The sequence below is a fragment of the Cheilinus undulatus genome, linkage group 7, assembly GCF_018320785.1.
Source record: "Cheilinus undulatus linkage group 7, ASM1832078v1, whole genome shotgun sequence".
NCBI classification, from domain to species: Eukaryota; Metazoa; Chordata; class Actinopteri; order Labriformes; family Labridae; genus Cheilinus; species Cheilinus undulatus.
In genome coordinates, this window is record NC_054871.1 from 33,587,730 (window position 1) to 33,614,113 (window position 26,384).

General features: G+C 39.2%; 1 protein-coding gene across 1 annotated transcript in view; it reads right to left on the reverse strand.

Annotated features, from left to right (window-relative positions):
• Nucleotides 1–3,793: 3,793 nt before the first annotated feature.
• The window catches only part of fgf22 (fibroblast growth factor 22), a 53,594-nt gene continuing 31,003 nt past the window's right edge, over nt 3,794–26,384 (reverse strand). Inside the window, exons 2-3 of the mRNA XM_041792113.1 lie at nt 8,414–8,517; nt 3,794–3,988 (exon numbers count right to left, since the gene is read on the reverse strand). Coding sequence (XP_041648047.1) covers nt 3,794–3,988; nt 8,414–8,517 — 299 coding nt within the window. The remainder of the gene's footprint in view (nt 3,989–8,413; nt 8,518–26,384) is intronic.

Consider the following 26,384-nt stretch of genomic DNA (forward strand, 5'->3'; position numbering starts at 1 on the left):
TTGCTAAAATAGCAGCTACTTTTAGCTTAGCACTCAAGCTAGGAGCAAACGCAACCTATTAGCTTGTCAGCATTTGCTCAAGTTAAACTAAGTATAATGGTTTTGACAAACGTCAGAGGTTTGATCAGTTCGCTTCAGTAAGATTTTGCTGAGCTACACCAGGGCTCACTATCATAACTTTAAGTTTTTGTGCAAGGTTAGCAGGCTGATAAAATAGCCTGAAGGTCAATTCGAAGACAGAAGAGTAATTTTGTGTTAAAATCATTATTTCTGTCACGTTTTTATTTGACAGCTTTGATAATCTGTTCTGACCTTAAACAGGGCCAGATTACCTGTTACCCCTTTTCATTCTTTACGCTAGATATAAAGTTGTAAAAGCAACCAGGCTAAACAGCTGTTCAAGTATGATTAAGTATTTCTCTGTTGAGTATTTTAAATCATAACTTACTGGTTAAAAAAAATTACGATAGGTTTAACTGGTTAGCATTTTTCTGATTTTGCTAACTTTGGATACAAGGCTACAAGGATAATATTTTACATGTTACAGTCCATGTGCTAAGCTAACCATTTGTAAAAGTAAGTAGGCTAAACAGCTATACAAAGGCGGTTTAGTATTCCCTTGTTGAGGCCTGTATTTAAACTGTACTTAAATTACTAAAATTAATTAGATAGGTTTAATTGGTTACCATTCTTCTGATTTTGCTAGCCTTGAACACTAGGCTACCAGGCTAATATTTTACTTGTTCACAGTCCATGTGCTAAGCTAGCATGTTGTAAATGAAAGTACAAGTACGGCAACTGAGTGGGGAGTCTTTCCTTGTTTAGACCAGTGTGTTCTATCAAATTTTTGTGTTTAAAACAAACAAGACAGGTCAGTTAGCTTTAGCCCCACTGGTAAACTAATTTTGCTAACCTAACCAATTTCAGTTTTTTTTTTCTTTTTGCTAGATAGCAAGTTGTAAAAGTAAAAAAGCTAACAGCTATATAGGGCTATATAGGGGTATTTCCTTGTTGAGACCAGCCATTTTATCCAGTTTAATGGTTAAAACCAAGGCCTAACTGGTTGCATTCATCTGATTTTGCAAAATTTAAACTTTGCCAGGCTAAATGTTTGCCTGTTTACACTTCATGTACTAAGCAAGCAAGTTGTAAAAGTAAGTGTAAGAACAAACTGGGGTTTGACTATTTCTTTGTGTCTAACAGTATTTAAAAGTATCTATTTTTTTGTGTTTCAAACAAGACAGATCAGGTAGCTTTAGCATTGCTGATAGCCTGATTTTTGCTTACTAGGCCTAATCCAGACTAAGTGTTACCTCACTTCTGTTCAGACTACGTAGCAAGTTTGCTTGAAAACTACGTAGTAGAGAGACAACGATGTGTACTCTTTCAAGTATTTGGAGCTTTCTTTTCTTTGAAAATGTTTGTACTATAGCCTTAACAGGACAAGTAACTTGCTGAGATAATAAGTGAATTTTAATTGTTTTCTTGAGACCTTAACATATCTTATAATCTCAGGATTACAATGCAGGATTTTCTGATCATAGCAACTTAATTCCTCAAAGTTCTTGAGAAAACAACAAAAATTGACTTGTCATGGGAAAAAGGGGTTAAATGAATTGTAGCAAAGCACGTCTGCTCCATGTACTAATGATAACAAAAAGAGAATAATCACAAGCAGCCTTTAAAAGTGTAACAGACTCTCAAGGGTCTACAACTGAGCACAATGACATTTGCATGGCAACAGCCCCGCCAGACCCCCCATACTTTATTTGTGTGCTGCACCTAGACCTCTGGAGCTGAACTACAGTGTGACTTCACGCCATTCTGACCAGACATGTAACCCGTCACAGTAATCTCACATTATGACAGGCTGAAAGGTTGGCCTTTATTCACCCCAAACAGCCACTATTCATCCCTGACTCTCCTTTCTATTCGCTGAAAGGACTGAGTGGCCTCCTGTGCCACTGGAGGGCTCGTCTGTGTGTAAATGACCTCAATGCTCGGTCCCATAGTTCATAACCACGGAGCTTTCATCAGACACGGGGAGGTCCTCCACATCAACTCCTCTCCTGCTGTGAGTTTTGTCATGATTATGATGAGGACTGGGATTATGTCAGTGAGCTTCGATGGAGATGTTACCAGCACTTAACAATCATTGTCATGCACAAGACAAGTTTTTTTCCCCTTCAATTCAGTCCTCATATTTGCACTTGAGGATTTAAAAAGGACTTGTAAGCATGAGCAAATCAGCTATGACTCATGATTTATGCACATTTTTTATTGAAGTTTACCAACTCAGCATGGACCAAGGCACTCAAATAACTTCACTTTGCTGAAACGAATCTAAAGACTGTATGTTCTGAGACTTTTGTCTTATATACAAACTACTGTTACTGTCCTATAGCTGAAAACTGTTTATGAGAAGTGGATCACAAATGTACCAATATAGTACCAGTAGTAATACCATATAAAATGAGCTGAATATGATATTTTCTTCCCTTCTTTTTCAACAGTATGACTACAGTTTAACACAAAAAGTCACCAATTACAATATTCATAAACTTCAAACAGTTAAAGAGTACAAAATGTTTTAAATATATTAATTGATCTATTAGCAACAGCCTTATTGTTGAGAAAATGTTAGCAAGACTTGACGAAGAGACAATTACTGTTCACTACGGCGTATAAAATTAAGGAAGTATCCACTAAAGACATCTTGTGTACCTACAGCTGTTATAATGCATATAACGAGTCAAAATGTATATTATTTTTTCAAAGCTGGACTAAAAACCAACTATTAAAGTTTTTGCTGTGGTTTTTGAGTGGAAGAAGCAGACAGAAACATGCACAAACATAACAAAGGTCATCTCAGAAAATTCAGCTTGTTATCCCAGTAGTTAGCTTAGTTTCTGTTGTGTTATGTAGACATAAAAGACAGAATACATTTTTCAATATGCTCGTACAGTTCAGTTGGAGATAAGTGTCTTTAAACAGCAGTGTCCTTACAGTACATCCAGTTAGATCTAGTGAGAGCTTTGAGTTCATGTTGATTTTGGCGCCCCCTGTGGACAAACTAGGTCCTCGCTTTAAGGATTGTGTCCCATACCTGTAAAAGGGAGTTTTCTGATGAAAAAATCTCACCCTGCTTTATTTTATAGTCAATCTTGTCACTTGCTGCATCTTTACGCTGCACTGTTGTTCTCTGTATGACACCTACCCCCTGGCAGTGGTTACAGGCACTAAAAATGACCACATAGAAATAACTGATCTTATTTCTGATGGTCCGTTTTGCTTTTTTAAGGTCATAAAGAGGCATGAGCATTCATTTCAGTCCATTTCATAGCCAGCTAAAATCTCCTTACAGGAGCTTTAAGATGCTAGATTTCTTGCAGCTTTAGAGTAGCTTTGTTTTTATGTGATTTGACTAATGTCATTTCTCTTGTACCATTACCTTTCCTTATTTTTCCAGTGAGAATTTGTAAAAGGCTTTAAAAAATGAACCAAGAGCTATATTTTGTTCATTCAAAGCCAATATATCCCTTTTTCCCTTGTACAGGCACTCAGCCAGGCAGATACTGTAGCCAGACGGATGTCTGAAGACATACAGTCATTCTACTGCCGTTAGAAAACAGAGGAAATAACTTAAACGTTACATATACCAATTCTAAGAATGTTACAAACCTCATCAAATGTACATTTTAACAGGATGATGAAATAATAAAGATAAAGATTGCTGTCACAGCTGGAGTCAGGTGAGCTAGCAAGTTTCCAGTCAGAGTTCAGACTTGGGCAGCTAGGAGGGAAGCATGGGCAGGAAATGAGTAGACGGGTGCCTCCGTCGGGCCTTGTGACCTCGCCGTGGCTTCCCCCGTCCATTGAGAGAAACAAACATCTGCCTGCCACCGTGCTTCCAGCGGAGGGAGGCGTACGTGTTGTAGCCGTTCTCTTCAATGCGCTCCTTGAACTTGCAGCTTGGGTTGTACTTCACCTGCAATTCGAGAGAAGACAGAAAGGTTAAGGAGGTTATAACAATTGACTGTTTATATGTCTGACTGCTATTCCTGCTGTGCTATGCTAGGCAAGCTTCCAAGAAGAGCAGAAAGGTTAATGTCTGTTGTTGCTTAAAAGGATTTTCCAGGTGTTGGAGTAAGCTGACAGGTTGTTTAAGAGTTTTTCCATCACAAATTATTCATCTGGTGTTTTTTTAAATGCCACAATAAAGGCTTTTTAAACACTTCTTTTTTTACAATATCTTTATCCAGGAAGAAAGTGCAGAGATTTTAAAATATTCAAGATATTCATTTCTGAAACTTTTTTTGTCTGCATCATTTTTTTAAGTCCTGCTCAGACATTCAGCATTCATGATTAAAAACGAGAAACCTGCATGTCTTTCCAGTAACAATGTTGTGGTTTTTCAAAACAATGTGCAGACTTCATGGTGAAGTTTTTATTGGGACCAATCTCTGAAAACTGATCATTGACTGAAACTGATCACAGGAGTCTGTGAAATATCTCAGTACACTGGGACTCTGTTAATGGAAAGAACCATGCCAACACAGATTAAAAAAAAAAAGACCCAAATGAGAAATAATGAAGTATTATTGTACTAAAGAGGGCTGCTATACTGAATCCGAGCAGAGCACTGATATTGCAAAAGGCAAAAATGAATCAGAACACTGCTAATGGTCGCTACAAAAGCACTACCTCTAGTGTGATACTGCTTTTATCCAACAGTTCAATAAGCTGCATCATGTATTTAAAGGTAAAAAGTACCAAGTACCAAGTCAGCAGATTTGGTTTTGTCAACACAACTTAACCACAACTTAGCTTTTCCCAAGAAACCTATAAATTATTCATACACTCCTGTTACTCCTCGTCTACATGTTTGAACAGAGTAACCTCAGTTTCAGAGTGCTTCACAATAGCTAGACAGAAACGGCTGCAGATTTCATGAAATGACTACAAAGTCATCACTGATCTTTGACTGAGGGTGTCTGATACCAGGTGCAGTTCTAAACATGCCTCTGCTCTAACATGGCTGTTTCTTTCAACTACCCAACTCCAGGCTTCTCCATCACTGACTGTGTCGGTCAGAGGTGTTGAAGTTCCCCAGCAGAAATATGGAGTCCCCGGGTAAAAACCCACTCAGGAGCCCACCCAGTTAAGCCCAAAATACACTGCGTCACATTGCATCGTATGACGCGTCTCAGCAGCACAACAGAGGTCAAACTCCCCACCAGCCACTGCTGGGCTCCCCTTCCTACCTCATCAGTTAAGTGAAAAAACGAGTAGTGGTTTTTCAGTGATATTTTAATAGCGGCTGAGACCTCCCACTAATTCTACACCTCAACAGAAGATAGGGCTAATCTTGGGGCTAAATTTTTTCTTTTGTGCTCTCAAACATGGCTGCTATTTGGCAGCCAAGATTGACCGACTGGCTGTTCTCAGGAAAACACTTCATCTGCTCCAACCGACGATGCTGGGAATAGAACAGTGGTGTAAATTGCCATTGCACGTCTGGTCCAGGGTGCTGCTGGTGTGCGTTCATTCTTAAAATTTTTATGTGTTAGCATGAAAATCTATATTTTAAAAACCCTTCACCTTTAAGGTAAACCTTTACAAACAGCATACCATATCCTTCAAGAGATTGTTGATCATTTCAGTCATTTGTAGCGTAAGAGAAAACTGGCTAATGCAAATAACTACAATGACACCATAAATGTTGAAGAAGTGTAGGGTTACAGACTCAGGGACCTTTGTCTGCAAAGTAAAATTGGAGATCTGAACATCTAGTTATATGCTGGGCTGCTTCCATATCACCTTACCATTCAGGACAGGTTCAGCTGCAGGGATACTGGCACTGAAGAAGTCTGTGACTCAGTAGAGACTGGGGCAATACGAGGTTGCTGTGACTGCACTGCAGCAGCAGAACCTGGTGTTGTTCCTGGTGAAGGCTCTTGTGTAGCCTGAATGAAACCAGGGAGTTGATCATCATCATCTCCAAGCTGTGAAGCTTGCACCTGAGGATCTGGATTCTGCTTCGTGTCCACAACCTCACTCCCCAGGACTGAAACAGTAGATGGAGCTTCAGCTGGAACGGTTTCACAAGGTTGAGGTGACAGCATGGCCTTTTGAAGGCTCTATGTGACATTCATCAGCACCAGCTAATTGGTGGTGAAGCATGCACCATATATGACTGGACTGACTGCTTTTCCACAACCTCTACCCTTCAATTGCTCTAGACTGGAGGTTCAGCTGGCACAGGTATTGAAGCAGCATGATCCCCTTGGTTAAGTTGGAGCTGAACATTAGCTTCTTCATCAAAACAGCCCAACAGAGGATGTACTTCCTGTGGCAGCAGAAGAATTGAACCTGCCAAAGACGCTGATGGTGCACTTCTTCACCGCCATCATCGAGTCCATCCTCACTTCCATAACTGCCTGATACGCTGCAGCAACGGTGAGGGCAGAAACAGGCTGCAGCATATCATCTGCTCTGCAGAGAGGGTGATTTGCTACAACAGGGTATATGCAGGAATCTTGAAGTTAATTGTAATACCTTTTTAAGACTTTTTCAAGCCCTTCTCAATATTTTTTAATACCTCAACGCCACTTCAAGCTGTAACCATTTACATCAGTGATATAGCTCGCTCTGGCGCTCTCAGAGACAGTTTACAGACGCACCCAAAATAGCCTAGTTTTTTATGTACCTGTTCATCTTTGTTTTTTAATAAAAATGAATAAATTCACACACTTTTATGATGTTTTTGGGACTCAAACTCTTGGACAGCTAATTCAGAAAAAATACTTTCAAAATTTAAGACTTTATAAAGTCGTGATAAGACTTTTTAATACTTTTAAGGGTCTTAATTTTCCCAAAATTGATTTATCACCTTTTAATACTTTACAAGACCCCGCGGATACCCTGTACAATCTACAATCTACAAACCTATTACTAAGACTATAGGAATTATGGCAATGGGTGAATTTGCCAAAATGTTGAAGTATCCCTTTAACACTCAATGGACTTTATCTTTACTGTTTAAAACTGCAGACTGTGTGTGCTGTACTCATTTAGATAAAAATTGCATGATAAAATATTCACCAGTAAACCTGCACATCTGTGCAGTCTCTTCTCTTTGCACCTGTGATGTTTACGCTGTATTTTATATCTTTATTCTACTACTATACATTCTTATATCTATAAAAATATTTAAGTCTAACCCCCTTATATTTAATGTTATTCTATTTTTAATTAGGCTCTTAATATTTTTATTCTTCCTTGTTACTTGTTTTGCTCCAAACACCAAGTTTAATTCCTTGTGAATGTGAAAATGTACTTGGCAATAAAACCTTTTACATATCAGCCAACAAGGATATTTTTCACTGTAGAATGCTAAAAATAGTGTCGTTTGATACAGACCCTTATGCAACCAGTGAAGTTAGACAATTGACAGCTGCTTCAACAGTTCACCAAATTCCAACTTGACAGCCTGAGGAGTCAAAACTGTGATGTTAATTAAAGATTCTCAGTGCTTTTATACTGTAAATCAGCACTTACTGATTCCTTGGATGATTTAACATGTATACTTGAGAGTGATCAACACACCACTCGTTGCGCTGAAGCGACAACATGATCTTTCTTTAAATATATATAATTTTTAAGTTAAGAAATAAGCTTTATGCACAGGTTAGTTGATCTGTGAAGGTATTTAAGTGTCAGCATCTGTTTGTCAATGAGTCCTGGGAGATGGTGTTCAGCCAAACGATTCTTCTCCACTCCCTTTTAGATTGCAATCATGCAGCTTTAATGAGGCCCTGATAAAATCAGATAGCATGAGCCTGGCTTTTTACACAGCCTGTTTGTCACTATGGTGTTAAGTAAAGGTTTGTGACTTCAGGTATGTTTACTGTGGTTGCTTGTGAAAGGCACTTATGTTATCACTGCTGTTGACTGATTGCTTATCCTTGATTTCTCATTTTTCAAGATATAAACACACAGGCAAGACACCACACACATCAGGTCTGATATTCGCCTGATCTTCACAAAGAGAGGTGATTACTCTAAAAGCTTGTCGTGTGAACAACTGGCAGATGGCATGCAAAGACTTTCAGGTTCCCAGCTGGCTCTTTGTCGTTGCTGGTTGAGTTTTTTCCCTGTTATCTATTTTGACAGTGGAACAAGACAACTCAGGCTGAAAGTATCATCAACCAAGACTCAGCCAGGTGTACAGCCATGATTGATTGTAACACTCTGACCTTTTCTGGACTTTAAAGAACAAGGTTCCTTCCATTTCCAGAGTAAAACATGTTAAGTTAGGCACTCATTTGGGACCCCTATACATTTATATCTCTCCCTCCTTCCCTTTCCCCCCTTGACCTCCGGCAACAATGTTGCCAGGTTGTATACGCACCGATCCAAAGAGCGTGCCTTTCTTGGACATAGCTAAGTACAGCCCGGTGCTGACAGATTTGATGGCGACAACACCCACACTGACAGATCGGATTTCCATCAGGCCTGGAAAATAAAAGAGAGGACAAGGGTCTGGGTTAGAAACATCTAGCGCTGGGAGTTTCCCCATCAAAAGAGACGATCATTAGCGATTAGGATACCAGACAGACATATGCTCATGGGAAAAAGAGAAAACATAAGCACAGACAGACAGAACATGCACAATGAGCTAGGAGAGGGAACACCAGACAAGCTAAATGCTTTGGAGAAAAAAAGCTGAACTAAAACTACTGATTTTCCCATGGAAGCGTAGTCAAATGCTACTGGCTCTCAGTAGGAATGTCATGCTGACTCACAATAAAATATCACAGTACAGAGTACATAACACAATTTGATCTCATTTCTTAAAAAATATGTCCAAATTTTATACAGACATAAGACTGAAGCAACCTATGAATAACTATAATTATTTTTTTCAATTCTTATCTAATAACAAAATGTACAAATACATTTTTTTCTTTATAATCACAATTAAACTTTTCTTATTTTAAAGGTTGTATAGTTACTAATATGCAATGCATTTTTTTCTTTAAAAAACATTTTAAATGCAAATATGTACATTTATAAATGCACAAGGACCACAAATTAAAATCTTCAGTCAGGCTCTCCCACAAAAATTCTCAAGTTCCTGAAAGACCCAGTAAAGACCCCCTGCAGATGTGATATTATATAAACCCATTCACACTGGCTAATATTAGCCTTCTTGACCAGATCAGCTGATCAGTGTGAGCTCCAGATTTTCTTTGTCTGCTAGAGACATTATATGATATGATTTGCTTATGACATGCATGATGATGTGGCACATTGTGATTGCATCACCGTACATTGGAGTGTTTAAGTACGTAGCTTTGCAAAACCAAAATGTTTCATGGCAAATGGAAATGGCAATGTTGTTGGTTTTTAGACTGTAATCAGTTTAGCAGTGCTAGCAGGGTAACAGCACTAGCAGAAGTGGATACCTATGCACTGTAAAAAAAAAAATAATGTAAAAAAGTTAAGTAACAAGTTTCCCTTCTTTTTGAGTTAAGGAGCCCAACTTGATACTTAATTTTTTAAGCAAAAAATATTGAGTTTGCAGAAATGTGTCATTTAAAAATACATGTAATAGTTGGCTTAACTAAAATAGTCGAGCCAGTTATTTCAGCTGGGCCCCCAGAAGATGCTAGCTCAACATAAATCTATGGTCATTTGGTACATAAAAGTATATTGGTACTTCTTACATAATTTAAGAATCTTGATAGAATATGTTGTTTCAACTAGTTCAGTTTTAAAAACTGCCCTTAATAATTCAGAATTTGTTCACTCAACATCATTCTAGTTTGATTTTTAACTAGTGCTTAAAGAGCAATTAATTAAATTGAATTAATTTACGTATCAGTTGTGTTTTCTTCAAACCAGAATCAGCTTTATCTCTCAGCTTTGCTTCATTATTCAACAAATTTGACTTTGATAAACTGCTTTATATGAACAAGCTTTTATAAGACAGTAGCACAATGATTCTCAGACAAAATATGCACAAAACCACTGCTGTAAACTCCCTAGCCCACTGCCAATCACAATGTGCCACATCGTTATATCAAGTAAAAGACACAGGACTCCAAAATCTGACACCTCAAGCACATATGCCTACATTGACATCAAATGCCAACAAGCTCCCTCCAGCAATTGAGGCAGCATGATGCAGAGTATCTTTTTCAGCCTGTGGCCCCTCTGCTAATTTTCTTTCTGTCACTTGTGTTAACATGGACAAGGAACAGGGAAAGATGGCAAGGTACCAGGAGTGTCCTACAGGAATATTTTCTTGATTTTCTTACACTTTCTTCACTCTGCAGGAATTGTTAGCTTGTTTGGTGATACACTATATGGACCAAAGTATTTGACCACTTTGTATCTCATCACATCAACGATATCACATTTGTGATACAGAGTGGGTTGTTCTGAAGAGCTCAGTGACTTCAAGCCTGACACTGTGATGGATGCCACCTCTGGTCTAATAAAGTTGTTCTCTTACCTACAAGTGTTGCTGGAGATTTCTGTTTCCTTCATTTTTGCCACCTTTGCCATAAGACAGTTTGTGATATTTCATCCCTGCTAGATATTCCACAGTCAACTGTAAGTAATATTAGAAAGTGGAAGAGTTTAGGAAAAACAGCAACTCAGCCAAGAAAGCAGAAGACTAAATAAAGTGGGGTCAACTGTGCAAGTGTCTGATGCTCTGCTGACTCCATAGATGAAGAGTTCTGAACTTCAACTGAAGTTAATGTAAGAACAAAAAATGTGTGACGGGAGCTTCGTGGAATGAGTTTCCATGGCTGTGCAGCTGCATGAGAGCCTCACATCCCCAAATCCAATGCCAAGCATAGGTAATGGTGAGTATTTAGGTCAAAATGCACTTGTTGTTAATCATTTCGTGAATTAAGCATTGTCCATTTTTCTTAACCTCCATGAGGCCCCAATAAGACTGGGGCCCTCAAACAAGTGTAGACTACAGCAGCTGGTTGAAAAACTTGTATATAATATATACATGTCAAATCAATTTAAATTGTCCATTTTCATTGTGACTGTGCATCATTTTGCAGTTTTATCACCTCTCTGATCACATCTCATAAGGCCAAATCCTGAAATCCATGTGATTTGGATACACTCATACACAGTGTTTAAGTCTGCACAATGTCTTTCCAACATGCCTTTTGCATCCATTTAAACCTCCAGACTCCAGATGTGACACTCCATCCTGATGATGCCTTGTGTTGTTTACTGACAGACATAAAAAACTGTGTCTGCTGGCCTCTTAAGCAGCCTCTCCAACACACTTCTCCCCATGAAAAAGCTGGCAAGCTTGTGTGTTAATTGTTTCCTCTGGGCAGTGATTGCAAACAAGTCCCATGTGGCTCACTCTTGATCTGGTTTTTGTCCGCATATGAAAATAAAAGGCACAAAGCCATTGTCATGACTACGATAGGGAGATGTTTTGGAGATGACCCGAGGGCGTACCGCAGGGTGCTGAATAGCTGCTAATTACTGAAGATGAAGCTCTCTCTTGGATGGTATTTTTCTTTCTGCCTTTATTTGCCCACTTACACCTTCAAAAGCACCCTGATGGGGCCTGTTATCAGATCAGAGCACGAAATCCTTTTTTTTTTTTACCCCCTCGGAAACCAAGTCTGTGCAGAGAAAACAAGTCGTGTTGTTGCTCAGAGGCAAAGCCCTGCTGGGTGTTTGTGAAAAATGACTGTTGTCCTTGGACAGATGTTGTAAACACTGCACGAGATCAAGGTGCTGAAGGAAAGGGTGACCCAAAGCTGGTAGGAAATGAAGGAGTCATAAAAGCGGCAGCGGGCACACGGCCACCCGACTGACCATCCCCAGCTGTATGTGTACAACCGCAGGTCCCGTACAAAGCTCTGACTGAGCTCCTGCTGCATGGATAAAACCAGCAATGAAAAATACGCTCACACCAGGGACCCACAGGTGCTGCAGTTTTTTCTACTTATTTATTTGTACAAATCCAACTTTATTTTGGAGAGAACAGAGAGGCTGACATCACATCAAAGACTCAAGGAAATGTTTTTTTGTGAAATAACGATGCAAATTATTTTACTCGGCTTAAAAGGGACAATTTTATATTTTTTGAGTCTATCGTGATACACAAAAAGTCCTTTGGAAAAAACGGATTTGCAGGATAAGACTAAATGTGCTAGCTTTTAAAGTGCTTATCAATGTCATAAATATGTTATGAAAACAGCATGGTTAGAGTGTATTAAAGTTAAAGTTTTTGGAAAGAAAAGATTCAAGTCACTTAAAGTATTAAAAAATATTACTGGCCCTGAGAAACACACAGTTAACCTTGATTTTCCCTTGTTAAATACAGATGTTACATGACCTGTCCATTTATGTGCAGGTTTAGCCTTAGCTCCATCTTTCTTGGCTAAAATGTCCAATGTTGTCATTTGTGATGAGATTACAAGACTTGGATGACATCATGTGCCTGCAAGAGTTTGTTATTGTGTTACAGTAAAACGAACTGATGAACTGATTTTATGTTGTATCCAACATAAACTGTTGAGGGACAAATCCCCAGCCTCTTATGTTATCCTTGTGGTATAACAGTCAAAGAACAGAACAAAAAAAAGTAAATTTAAAGCTAAAGTTCTTTGAAATTGGTTTTAATATATAAATCAGCGCTCATTTGTTAAAACCGAGTTAAACTAAAACCCCAACCTGACAGCTATGTCTACCAGAGGTACATATGGATGGACAATAAAAGGTGCTGGATCAAGAAGGGCTGGAGTGGTCTCTGTGGTCATGTGATTCATAAAAATCATATAGGCATGTGATGACTATGAGGCACAGTGACATTTGTCCTCCAAATTCTAATCACTTTATTTTTCAACCTCAGAACACACCACTACCTCCCAGATTTTCTAAACCACACAACTTTGTCTGATTAAAAAGTTGCGGGAGAAGTATGTCATAATCATATACTCCGCTTTGTTGAGAGAAAGAGCTGTGATTGGCTGTTGGAGCCGGGAGGCGATAATTGGGATCAGCTAGCCGTCAGCTGTTCACCGCTGGGCGTTTGACTACCCTGTTCTGCATGAACTAACACAGAGCTTCATTAGTGTGGCAACATGTACATTTTGGTTGTTGTCTAGAAATCCACTTATAATCATGAGAAAATCTGCTTTGCTGACCAAGATTATAAGATAAAAAAGTCAAGATCTTAGGAAAACAGCCAAAATGTACTTATCAGAGCAAAATGGAGTAAAATCAAATACATGGATGGATGTCCACTTCCAAGCACTACTGACCAACTGAAAATAGCCCAGTGACACACTTTGACCTTTGGCCTAGATGACCTCCAAAATCTAGTAAGATCAACCTGAGACAGAATAGGCTGAAATATGGTCAAAATTACTTCAAATGTTTTTTTTTTGCAATATTGTGATAACAAGCAAGGAATGCACATTGCTGGCATTCAGCCAAAACCCTGTATCTCCATTTTTTTGTTCATTAAGCTGTGTCATTGGACGCCGTTTTACAACTGACTGTTGTTTTTACAAATTTTAAAATCTAAAAAAGTGTCAAAAAGAGGCCGCCTATGACCACTAAGTAAATCATTTAACAAATACAGTGTTGTGCATTCCATGAAAAAGGTGATTTTGGAGATATGAGGTTCTGGCCCGACAGCAGCTACATATGACCTAATGGCCTTGACCTTTGATTGTGAAAATCTGATCAGCATAACCTTGACTCAGAGTGGATATTTGTACAAAAATTAAAGAAAATCTTTCAAAGCATCCTTGAGATACAATGCTCACTGGCAAGGGACAAACATGTCCCATTAGGTTGTTCTTTGACCTATGACCTTTTAAATATGGTAAGATCAGCATGAGTCAGAGTGGTCATTTATGCAAACTTTGAAGAGGATCCATCAAAGTGATATTGCGCTCACAATCAAACAGGTATATCCAGGTACAACCCATTCAGTTAATGGCCTCCCCTTTGACCTGAACATGACAGAAAATCTTGTGACAGATTTATGTGAAGTTTAAAAAAGATTCCTCAAAGGGTTCTTGAAATATCATGCTCACAAGAAAACCCCAAGTCCCTTTGGCCTTGGCTATCCCTGTAGCTGAGAACAATATGATTGTTTGATAAAAAGCACCATTGCCTTTATGGTGCAGGCATTTCACATTAAGAAGGTTGGTTGCACACATGATGCTACACAATGCTTATTTTAGCTCAGGATATCCTCAAAATCTGATTACACCTGTGGCATGATGCTTATCAGTCTATTGGTTTACAAATCATACATAGGTGTGACCCCCAATTTTGAAAAATAGCACCAAAGTGCTAGCAGTAACTGTTGCAAATCTTTATCTCAAATTTTGATAACATGCATGAACACTACAATGTAGCCTGTTGTTCTGTGGAGGACAGCTGTTAATATCATCAGACTACTGTTTCTGGTTTCAAAGGGCACATCTGAAGGACTCTAAAACTTAAAAACACACATCTGCTGCCCCCATCTCTCTAAGCACGCAACTACCTCAACCTTTGTTTTCAGCTCTGAACATCAGCGGCCGTGCTTACCCAGTGAGGTCATCTACTTCAGGCTCAGACATAAAGAGGTACAAAGAGTAAAAAGGAAGACAGAAAGGAAGAGGAAGGTAAACAAACACAAACTCCTGTTGAGTGTCTTTCTTCTCTGACAGGAGCGTGTAAAAGAAGCCCTCTCTGGTCTCCACACAGCTGCGGGGAAGGAGGGGATGCCTCAGTTGAGGACGTCCAGGTACAAACCAACAGCTGCGCCCCCATCGTTCCCGCATTGCCTCTGATCCTCTGAGGAAACATTAACACTTTGATGGCAGCTTCGTCTTTATGAGCTGTGTTTACAAACACCGGGTGTGCTACGGTGGCACCTGGAGCGTGCAAGGGACTCATAAGCAATTAGTCCAGGCCAGGCTGGTGATTGGAGCGCCGCAAGGATTTATGGGGGATTAGCCCAGGCCAATGAAAACCGCTGGTGCCTGAAAGTGGTGCCAGCGGTAATTGCCATTATTTGCTGCTTTAAGCTCCAGGCATGGTAGGTATGTTGGAAGGATGTTTGTCACATCTGAGATGCTGCAAAGAGTTAGCAGTAAAGAAAAATTTGTTTTTAAATATGCAAGAAAAAAAAATGCTGCTAAGTACATAGCAGGGTGAAACAACAACATTGTAATGTCTTTTTTTTTTAGGTTGTATAAACGAAAAGTAAATGAGGTAAAAAAGAATACTGAAGAGTAAATACCTCTTTCTTGCACCTGCAAAAAATAAAATGATCATATTATTCCTCACCTATTCTTGTAACTACCCCACATGTCACTCCATTCATACATACCAGTGTAGCAGCCAGATGACACAAAAGATCAGAGCACATGAAACGGGGATTTCACGTTGTCTGGAGGAATCACTTAGGCTCTGGATGCTTGACCACACATCTATAAAGACCAGTTAGATCCATATAACTCTGAGTCGCCCCTTTGAAAAGTCACTCCATTGTGTTCAAAGCCTGAGAAATCAGAGCGAGCTATTCCAGGCTATTAGAGGGGTTTCCTAGCTGCTGAAATCCACAGGTCACATTACTGGAAGTGTTGGAAGATTCATGACCTCGCTTGGTCTGAAGACTTGGAGGAACGTTAATACTTTAAACCTGAGGCTTTGGATGTTATAGTTTTCTGAAGTAAGACTGTTTGACTTGAAATTGCAATTGCAGTTTTTTAAGGGCATCTTAATAACTGTAGAGGTTAGCAGTTCTAACCCACAACAACAAAAGAGTAGACAAGTGTCACAATAAGCATCCAGCAAAAAACTGCAAGTTCTGGTTAGATGAAAACACCCGCTATATCTTTATAAAGATATAATGTGAAGATATATAGCTTCTTAGATTTTTATTAGTTCAGCTGTTTGTGGTATGAATACATGATGCAGCTTATAATATCATAAAATATATAACATGACAAATGAAGCATAAAAACTTTAGATATGATATGATATGATATGATATGATATGATATGATATGATGTCTGTGCAAGTTCTCACTCACCCAATCATAATTTTCTAACTCTTCATCAGGATGGCATTTTGACTTCATTGAGATTCTTGAAGATGTTTCACCTGTCTTGAAAAATACCTCATCTTCTTCAAGAAGAAGGGAGGAGAGGAGCATCAAACATCTTCAAGAACCTCAATCAAGTCGAGATGCTAACTTGAAAAAGATTTGGATGACATTACATGACATGATATGACATGATATGTGATACAACATGACATGATGTGATATAATGATAAGATAAGAATCATAACCTCTGCCAAGCTGATGGATCGGCCAAACTCCATGTCTGTCATCAGGCAGATCCATCTTGCAAAGACTCGATATGAAACGTATGTTCCTGATCTCAGAATGGACAGACGAATCAGCGCTATTTGAGAAGAATGAACTGGTTGCTACAGGCGGGGTTTAATTGTTCTTCAAGCCAGTAAACAATGGGAAATGAGCTTTTATTAGAACTGGACATTTCTTGTTTAAAAGGAAAGCAAAGAACTGTACTGAAAGCTTCTTTTGGTTGAAATAAGATATTTTTGCCTTCGGCAGTCTCGGCATGAGATTGATTTACCAACTGGCTCCACTGATAGTGGACATCATCAGCATCTGCCTTTTGGGCTCAAGTTATAGTTTACTCATTGGGGTTGCACATTCAGACTATATCACATGTCTTGTAGCTCTGACTGGCCCATAATGATTGTGACATACAGAATCACCTTCTCAAAATTTTCTGTTTCTACCCTTCTTGACCACAAAGTATAGGCAGCTACCCAAATGAGTCTCTTAAGGGACTGAATAAAACATATTAGCCAACTAGTAACTAAATAATTGTTTCTGTGACAGAGTCCAAAAAAGACACTCAAAGGGCAGAAAGCAGTGCCATTTGAGCTGGTATAAAAAAAATCCTGCTTCTTTCATCTCATTTGTATACAGCACTCTCTCACTCTACTGGATCAGTAGTATGAGTATGTGCACACTTTCTCTGTGAATGAAGCAGCATTTGGTTGAAAATATGACTGTTTATGTTCCTTTTTTGGTAGGTGAAACTCATATAAGTATTCAACCTTTCATTCATTACTGTATCATTTCCTATTGTATTATTTTATAAGCCTTGTTATAATATGAGCAATGCACTAAAAATACAGCAATGCAATACAATACAACAAAACAATACAAAACAATACAATGAAACAACATATTATGTTGTTTCATTGTATCGTAGAGCAGTGGTAGGCAACTGGCGACCTGGGGGCCAAATGCAGCCCCCCCCTCACTCATTGTGCTCCACAAGTTAATTCCAAATATCCAGAAATTAAAGAAATAAGGAAAACATGACAAAATCTATCACTGGAACACACAAAAAAGTATTTCTATAATCATCTTTGATTACTGGTGTATGTTAGCAGGAAATTAAGGCTATAATTGGCTTTCATTGTCACTGTAAAAATCTTTTTGATTAAATGAGGTAGATATGTTAGTCACACATTCAAAGAATTTGTTTCTTTTTTTAATTAAAAAAAGTAATCATAATTGTTTCATTGCAAGTATTGCATTGGTCATAGCAATTTGGCTCTCTGGCAGTGAGAATAAAAATAATGTGACCCTCTCAGTAACCAAGGTTGACCATCCCTGATATAAAACAGCTATTCTATTTCCAATAAGAAAGTTTGTCTTCTCACCTCATCACACTAAGTGGAAAAAAAATCAATGCAAACTAGCAAAAAACTAAATTTTACATTCAGTGATGCCAGTTTTGAGTTACTGTTGAAGATGTTTAGGACATTAAAAATAACTTAAATTTTGATTTGATTGAGAAATGTTTCAAATCTTTTGAATAGTATAACTTAGAAAAAAAGAAGTAATAGAGACAAATTAACTCTTTGTTCCTTGGTTGCATTGCAAACTGAAGGTCACTCCTGCTCTGCTTTCTGCTGAGCAAAGTATGAACCAATAGCCCTATTGAGCTCATCAAAGGGGCACTTTTGGCTTCCCACTGGCGATTGGCAAGATCTCTTAACCTTTGACATGTTTTGGCTGGGACTGTCAATACGTTCAAGCTGCCATTACAAGCAAATCCCGCACTATACGTGCCTAGTCAACTGTGGACTTGCCATTTATTTCTCCTCTATGGGATTTTTAAAAGCATAGAAAAAGTCTTTCACCCAGTCTTTTTTATAGTCTTTCTTTTCTCTCCATCCCCTATTTTTTGGACGTTGGCCCATCGTCAGATCATTCAAGCCTTTTCTGACTTTGAAAAAAAAAAAGGACAGAAAGGAAAGAGGGAGACACTCTCACGGGGTCCCTTTTGTCGGACTCATGGTATGGGGGGAGGAGAGGGAGGAGGGAAGTACAGGGTGAAGGTGCTGGTTATAAGATGAGGGTTTTGGTTGCAGGGGCAGGCGCCGTCCTCCCCCCAAATAAATCTTTGTTACTCACCTGAGAGGTGAAGAGCTAGACAAGATCTTATTAATGACCCAGCAGTCTGAATGGGCTTCTACAAAGTGTGGCAAAATGGTTCCTTTCATCCCAAATTTCAAGCCGCAAAGAGTGAAAGACTGAGCAAAGAGAGAGCGAGAAAAAGAGATTTTTCTGCCCCTTTCCTCCTGTCTTCTTTTTGTTCCTTTTCCCAGGTCTTTAATTTCTTGGGTTGCACCCTTGAGCAGCTCTCCATGGCTCAGTGCTCGACCAGAGCAAAGCCTGGGAATCTCGGGGTTCCCGCTGTGCGCCTGCTCTTGATTGACATACCTTTTCAATTATTTCACAGTTTGCTTGCTTTTTAAACGAAGAGGGCCCTGTTGTTTTTTTCCTTCTGCCCTCCTTTTCAAAACACAAGCTTTTCATGTCGGGTCTGGGCTGCCGGGCCCTAATGGCTGTGACCAGCACCTTTGATCTGCCATGACCCCCTCCAAGGGTCTGGTACTGGGTGAAGCAGCCGCCTGCACTGACAAAGGCTGCATCACTCACTATTGCTTTAAACACCTTGAGAGATTACCATGAGAACAGGCGCTCTGGTGGAGGCCATCACAGGTGGTGTGATATGGAAACTTGGATGTTAACCCTTGAATGTACAGTAAAATACCAACCAATGCTTGGAGAGGAGTGTAGCCTGCTCACACCTTGTCAAAAAGTGACTGTAGTTGGTTACCTTAATTTCTTAATGTGAGCATGGTTGCACATTTTGAAGAATATAGTCAGACAAGTCGATAAGCTGCTGTGATAAACTGTCAGATTGTGTAGATCATGGCGCCCCATGTGGACAAAGCTGACCCTCTTATCTCTTTTCTGACCATGTCTGAACTTGCAGAAGTATTCTGTTAAGATAATATCCTGCTGTCTCTTAACATTTATATATTTTGCTCTAAATCTCTTGGGAAATGTAAACAAAGGCATGTCCAGGCTGCTTATCCTTAATCACTTCATTTGACACCTATACCTGACGGCAGCAGTAGTGACCAAGGTTGGGTTACAAATTGATCAGTTAGAGTGCTCAGATGACTTCTTCTGTTGTAATGAAGCATCTGTATTTTTGGGGTTTCCTACCTACAGTTGCAAGAAAAAGTATGTGAACCCTTTGGGATTTCTTAGATTTCAGCATAAATTGGTCATAAAATGTGTTCTGATCTTCATCTAAGCCTCAACAATAGACAAACACAGTCTGCTTTAACTAATACCGCACGAAAAAGGATATGTTTTCATGTTTTTATTGAACAAAACATGTAAACATTCACAGTGCAGGGTGGAAAAAGTATGTGAACATTTGGATTTAATAACTGGTTGACCCTCCTCAACCAACCAAACCTCAACCAAACGTTTCCTGTAGTTGCAGATCAGACCTGCACAACGGTCAGGAGGAATTTTGGACCATTCCTCTTTACAAAACTGTTTCAGTTCAGCAGTACTCTTGGGATGTCTGGTGTGAATCGCTCTCTTGAGGTCATGCCTCAGCATCTCAATCGGGCTGAGGTCAGGACTCTGACTGGGACACTCCAGAAGGCATATTTTCTTCTGTTGAAGCCATTCTGTTGTTGATTTACTTCTATGCTTTGAGTCGTTGTCCTGTTGCATCACCCATCCTCTGTTGAGCTTCTCTTGGCGGACATATGGTCTTAAGTTTTCCCGCAAAATGTTGTGATAAACTTGGGAATTCATTCTTACGTCAATGACAGCAATCCGTCCAGGCCCTGAGGCAGCAAAGCAGCCCCAAACCATGATGCCCCCTCCACCATATTTCACAGTTGGTATTAGGTTTTGATGTTGGTGTGCTGTGCCGTTTTTTCTCCACACATAGCGTTGTGTGTTCCTTCCAAACAACTCAATTTTGGTTTCATCTGTCCACTGAATATTTTGCCAGTAGTGCTGTGGAACATCCAGGTGCTCTTTGGAAACTTGAAACGTGTAGCAACGTTTCTTTTGGACAGCAGTGGCTTCTTCCGTGGTGTTCTCCTATGAACTCCATTGTTGTTTAATGTTTTATTTATTGTAGATATGTCAGCACAAATGTTAGCATGTGCCAGAGATGTAAGTCTGTAAGTCTTTAGCTGGCATTCTAGGATTCTTCTTCACCTCACTGAGCATTCTGTGCTGTGCTCTTGCAGTCATCTTTACAGGACGACCACGCCTAGGGAGAGTAGCAACAGTGCAGAACTTTTTCCATTTGTAGACAGTCTGTCTGCCAGATCGTGAGCATATGAAAGAGCTGTGAAGGTTTTGATGTCTGTTATTCCTGTTATTAAACTAAAGACTTACTCGGCAGTAGGCTTAGTGCATTCAAAGGTAGATGTCTAGTTGGCTATGTGCCATGGAACAAGTAGTTTAAAGGTTTTAATTTTTTTGCATGAACTTATTACTTTTCTCTGTAAGCTGAGCTTTTCTAGTCATCTGATCACTCAAAGCACTTTTATACCACAGGTCACTCCTATCCATTTACACCCATTCACTCCACTTTCACATACTGATTATGAAGGTTGCTATGTAGGATGGCCATCAGTATTAGCTAATCCCATTTATACACATCTATACTCATTTACTCACCATCAACAAAGCAGTGGGAACAAATTGGTGTAAAGTGTCTTGCCCAAGGACACATCGATGTGACCACTGAGGCTGGGCATTAAACCCACAACCCTCTGATTGAAAGACAACTGTCTCTACCCACTGAGCCGCACATAACAGTAGGCTATCACAAGTTTCCTCTAAAAATAACACCACCCAATACTGACACTGACCATACTTAAAACAGTTCTGGTTCTGATACCAGTATTAGAACGGCTGAAAATGTGAATACACGTGTTGATGCACCAATCAGATAGAGTTTTGTTTAACATTATACTTTGCTTCATTAAGCCATGTAATATGTTAGCATTATAAACTGGAAATCAGTTCTTCTTCCCTGTTCAGAAACCAGCACACATGAACAAATCAGAAAAGACTCATTGGATCAAGCTTACTGTCTGCAGTTTGGCAGTTTTTTTACACTTAAAAGTCAAACAAGTAAAACAGCAACATATATAGTACGCAAGGATGTAATTTTAAGGGGAAGCACCACTGTGGACACCTTCAGAAAGAGCAACCTGAAAAAGCATTTCAACACTGCAAGAAATGTCCCCCAAACAGTTTAAAAGCAATGAAGATAACTGACAAAACTGTCAGGTTTATTGTTTTAAATGTTCAGGCCCAGTCTGTCATGGAAAATGCATGATCACACCACTTTATGGAGCATTTGGAGCTACTATACAAGATAAGTGTGAGTAAAACTATGACCACCTAAAAGGAAAGATGCTGTCAAAAGCGCATGCTGTTATTCAAACTGATGTGTTAAGAACACAATGGCTTAAAAGCCAAGTGAGAGCTATAAAGAGGATTATAGTGTTAAGGTGTAGATTGCAGGATTCTGTTTAGGAAGGTATTTCACCACTTTGGTGGTTGCAACTTGATAAGACTTTAAATTTTTCCTCCGGTTGACATGAAAGAAAACCGCTAACTGAGCTCTGTAAATATTAAAATGAGCCAAGATGGATTCTTCGGAAATGCTTGATATACTCATGAATAAAAACGACAGAATATATCTAGAATGTTTTTCACCAGAAATATCAATTACCATGTTTGTTCTTTTATAGAATTTACTAAGGGTTTTCATCCAAATGAGTCGGAACATTTCACAGCATTTGCCAAAAGGAATACAAATGTATGCATGGTATCATTCAGTTCTGTTACTAGGAGTCAACGGGTTGATCAGTTGGTGGTGCTACTAATGAAAAAATGATGGAGCAATGTAGAAGAAGACGGCTTAATGCTGTATGCATTTTTGTGTTTTCTGGAAAGTCAGTGAAGAGACGAACAAAACAAAGGAAGATTTTATGGGCAGAAATGGAGAGTTTCAAACAACTTTTTCCAAATTTGATGTGCTCTTGGAAGAATTGTAGGGCCTAACTTCGGCATGCTAATCCAGAGACCTTTTTGTTTGTTTGCCAAATGTGTTTCCACAACAAAATCTAGAATTTAGGACACAGATAGCCCAGCAGTTAGGTCATGCTCCACGTACACAGGTGATTCGGGTCTGGTCTGAGGGGCCCCTTTCTCCCATGCCATTCCATACTCTCTCATCTAGGGCCCAACTGATTGATTGGCTGCCTGATTTAATCAGGCAATTATAGCCTATTAAGAAAAACCATAATCAGGGAAAAGTTAGCTGATAGACGCCAATGTAAAACTTGTATTTTCATTCATAAAGTGCAGGGAATATGACTTGGTTTTACTTAGACATGATGTCTGTGTTCTATGATTAATCTAGTGGAGGGCGCTCCAACTCTTTTCATGTCACACGCTCCATATACTCCTTACAGCAGAAAGACTAGAGCCCAGAGCAGCTTTGCTGAGTATCAAATTTGTTAAAGAGAATGGTTTGCCTCAGTGATAAGTTTATAACTAGTTTGTGAGATAAACAATTACTCCATAGGTTTCCTGTTTCAATTTAACCCACCTGTCCATAAGTCATGATGTGGCTTGTCGTGTCGGTCACGCTTATCTGATTATGTTAGCTAGCGATAGTTAGGATAGCCTAGCCTAACATTAGTCAGGTATAAACTTTAGCTGAGTCAGTAATGACACAGTGAACACAATAATGCCATATCTTGCAGTAATAGTTTAGGTTCACGCAGGCAGCCACATGCTGCCAGATAAGACCAGAGCAGGTAAGAGTAACAAGAGTAACAGTGGGGATGGGTGGGGTGGCGTCACTGATTGGAATTTGATTCATAATAACTTCACGGTTCAGAAAGATAGAAAATGTGAATGCACATTTAGAGGTTATATAGAGGTGCATTACAAATCAGTGACTTTTATGACACTGCTTATCCACTATCCTATAACCTAGAGATAATAAGAAATTCATTATTTGCAAAGACACTCACTGATTACTTTATTAGACACATCTGTACACTGTAATGCATACCAATAACATCTCTATTTCCCAGAGGTTACTGCATTTTTGCACAGCATCATGATAGTTATTTTTTGACAATAAAAGTATTTGAAAATAGTAAAATGTTCTGCCTTCAGTCCATAGCTTTGTAACGCATGTTTGAACTTTATTCTGTTAATCAATGAAAAAAAAGTAACAATTTAATCAGCCGATATATTGTAAATTGGATGTTGTTTATTCCCTAATAAGGGTATTGGCACCAGTCCCCATACTAGTCAGGCCCTGCCTCATCCCTGCTTCTGTCTCTATCCACTATCTTTAAAGTTAAACAAAAGTCCAGGAATAAATCTGACTGGAAAATTTTTGCACTTTCTGATTGATGCACAAACTTTTCCACCTTATCCAAGTGTAAAACTTTTTTGTGAATTTTTTCTTCCCCCCCCCAAATTTTCTACTTTTCCAATCAAGTTTCTATGCACAAATTGTGAATGTTCATGAAAAATGTTGGATGTAAACCTCAATGCAGTCATTAAAAAAAGAGAAAATCTGATCTGGAGCAGTCCGAAAGGGTTGGACACACAGGCAGTGACTGCACCCTGCATGCTCATTTAGTAGTCCATAAAGTGTAATCATGACATTGATCCAGGTCAGGGGCTACATTTATGCCCTGACAACACAATGTTGTGTTACAAAACCTGATTATGGCTTTAAGCATGTGGTGACTGATCAAATCAAAGGTGGGCGTTGTGACTGTGTCAGCATGTGTTATCAGCACTGATTTTCTCTTCTGTCTAGAAATACACTTTCAAAGTGTTTAAAAGGGACTTGCTGCAAAAAGAGATTACGTTTAATTTGAATATTGTGTTAATGAAATAAAAAATCAGACACATCATATTGATTGGTTGCTGACAGATGAAGGAAAGTCTCATCAGGAAGCTCATATACCAGAAGCCTTACCGCCATCGACACACTGATATCTCTCCTGTGTGGCACGTGATACCAGGCCAAAGATGATCTCATTGCAACAAGGGACTGGTATGAAAGTTGATGGACATTTCTCTGTGGAACATGACAGTGCAGCAGAGACAGGAAGATGATTCACAGAGAACGCAATGTACAGGGTGTGAAAAGTTTCCCGTTGCCTTGCAAAACACACATTCACCATCATAAAACCATTCTAAGAAGCCCTGCAGTCTCTGTGTGAAGATAAACTCAGTCAGTTTATTATGATTTTATTGTGTAATTTGATCTGAGGACACCGTCTTGTGCTCAAAGAAACCAGAACTGTGACTTGGAAGTTATGAGGTATGCCATTGCCTTACACTGAAAACTTGAATACGTCTTGAATAAGGGCTGGGGTGGCTTCTGTTGTAGTGTGTGTGTGAGCAAGGGATGGAGATGAGGCCAAACAACCTTGGCCCCTGGTGCAGAGGGATACAAGAATCTCAGTGTTTTCAGAGGATCTGTCTACATCCAAAGTCACATGTCCTTCTCATTATACTCCACTTGAACAGGTTGAAATCTGCCTGCAGGGCAGATCAGGGCTTTAGCAGAAGGAGTACCGATCGGCTTCCAACAGACTCTGGATTAGCTGAAACCATCACTTAATGCATATATATATATTAGGGGTGTAATGGTACAGAAAAGTTTAGGTTCGGTAAGTACCGAAGTTTGAAGTCACGGTTTGGTACGTTTTTAGTAAGGTAATTAAAGTTAATAAATAAAATTTTATTTAATTTCTTTTTTTAATTAAATTATATTGAAATAAACAGGTTGAATAAATTACACTTAAATTATTAATAATGCTGAAACCTCCTCCCAAAAGGTCTTCAATTATTAAAATTATTAATAAATAATTACGTTTTTGAATTACTAGGTTATTTTGATATATTGACATATTTATACCCTTCTGTTAAACACTAAAATTTCCCAGCCAACTTGAATGCATCATCTTACAACCGTGAGTTAGCTTATTAAGTATGCTAATTAGCATCTATCCTGCCGATTTCAACGGGACTTCAGCAGTGGATTACTTTTGACCTCCGCCAAGGAGATTATGTGATCGGGTGGGTTTGTTTGTTTGTTAGTTTGTTTGTTTGTTAGCAGCATAACTCAAAAAGTTGAGGGCAGATTTTGATTAAATTTTCAGGAAACGTCAGAAATGGCATAAGGAAGAACTGATTAGAATTTGGGAGTGATCTGGATCACCGTCTGGATCCAGGAATTTTTTAAAGGATTCCGTACTATTGGGAGATAGGGCTAATGGCGGAGGTCTGCACTCTCCTAGTCCTTTTCTAGTTTAACCATTGGGACCTTCTACAAAGTTTGGGAAACCTTTTCACAGCCCATCTTGGCAGATTGAGAAGTTAGAGCCGTGTGAAACCGGAGGATAACTTTAACTATGACACAGCTGCAGACATGATGGGGTCCCCTCCAGAATTAATTTGATTCACAGAGCCAGAGCGCCAGTGTTATAATAAAAACGATCTTAAATAATAGGAAATTTGTAACCGGCTGGTGAGATTTTTTGATGTTACTCCTTGTTACAGTGGCATTCTTGTTTGAGTGGTCCTCTGGATGATGTGCAGTCAGCGACACAGCTGCTGAATAATGTAAGCACTACTGTTGTTGTCTTTCCACTGTTGTATATTACTGGACAACAAAGTGTTCCTAAACAGGACACTTTTATCTTGGAATATTCAGGCTGTTGCTGTCGTTTGCTGTGGTTGTGTGGTTGCCAGGACAGTGTGACAGTAAGTTGTCTGGTTTTCTGTTTGTATGTGAGCTTCATTCCACATGTATCCGTTTGGTACACGTCTGTACCGTACCGAGAGGCCCGTACCAAATTGGTACGGTGCGAATAC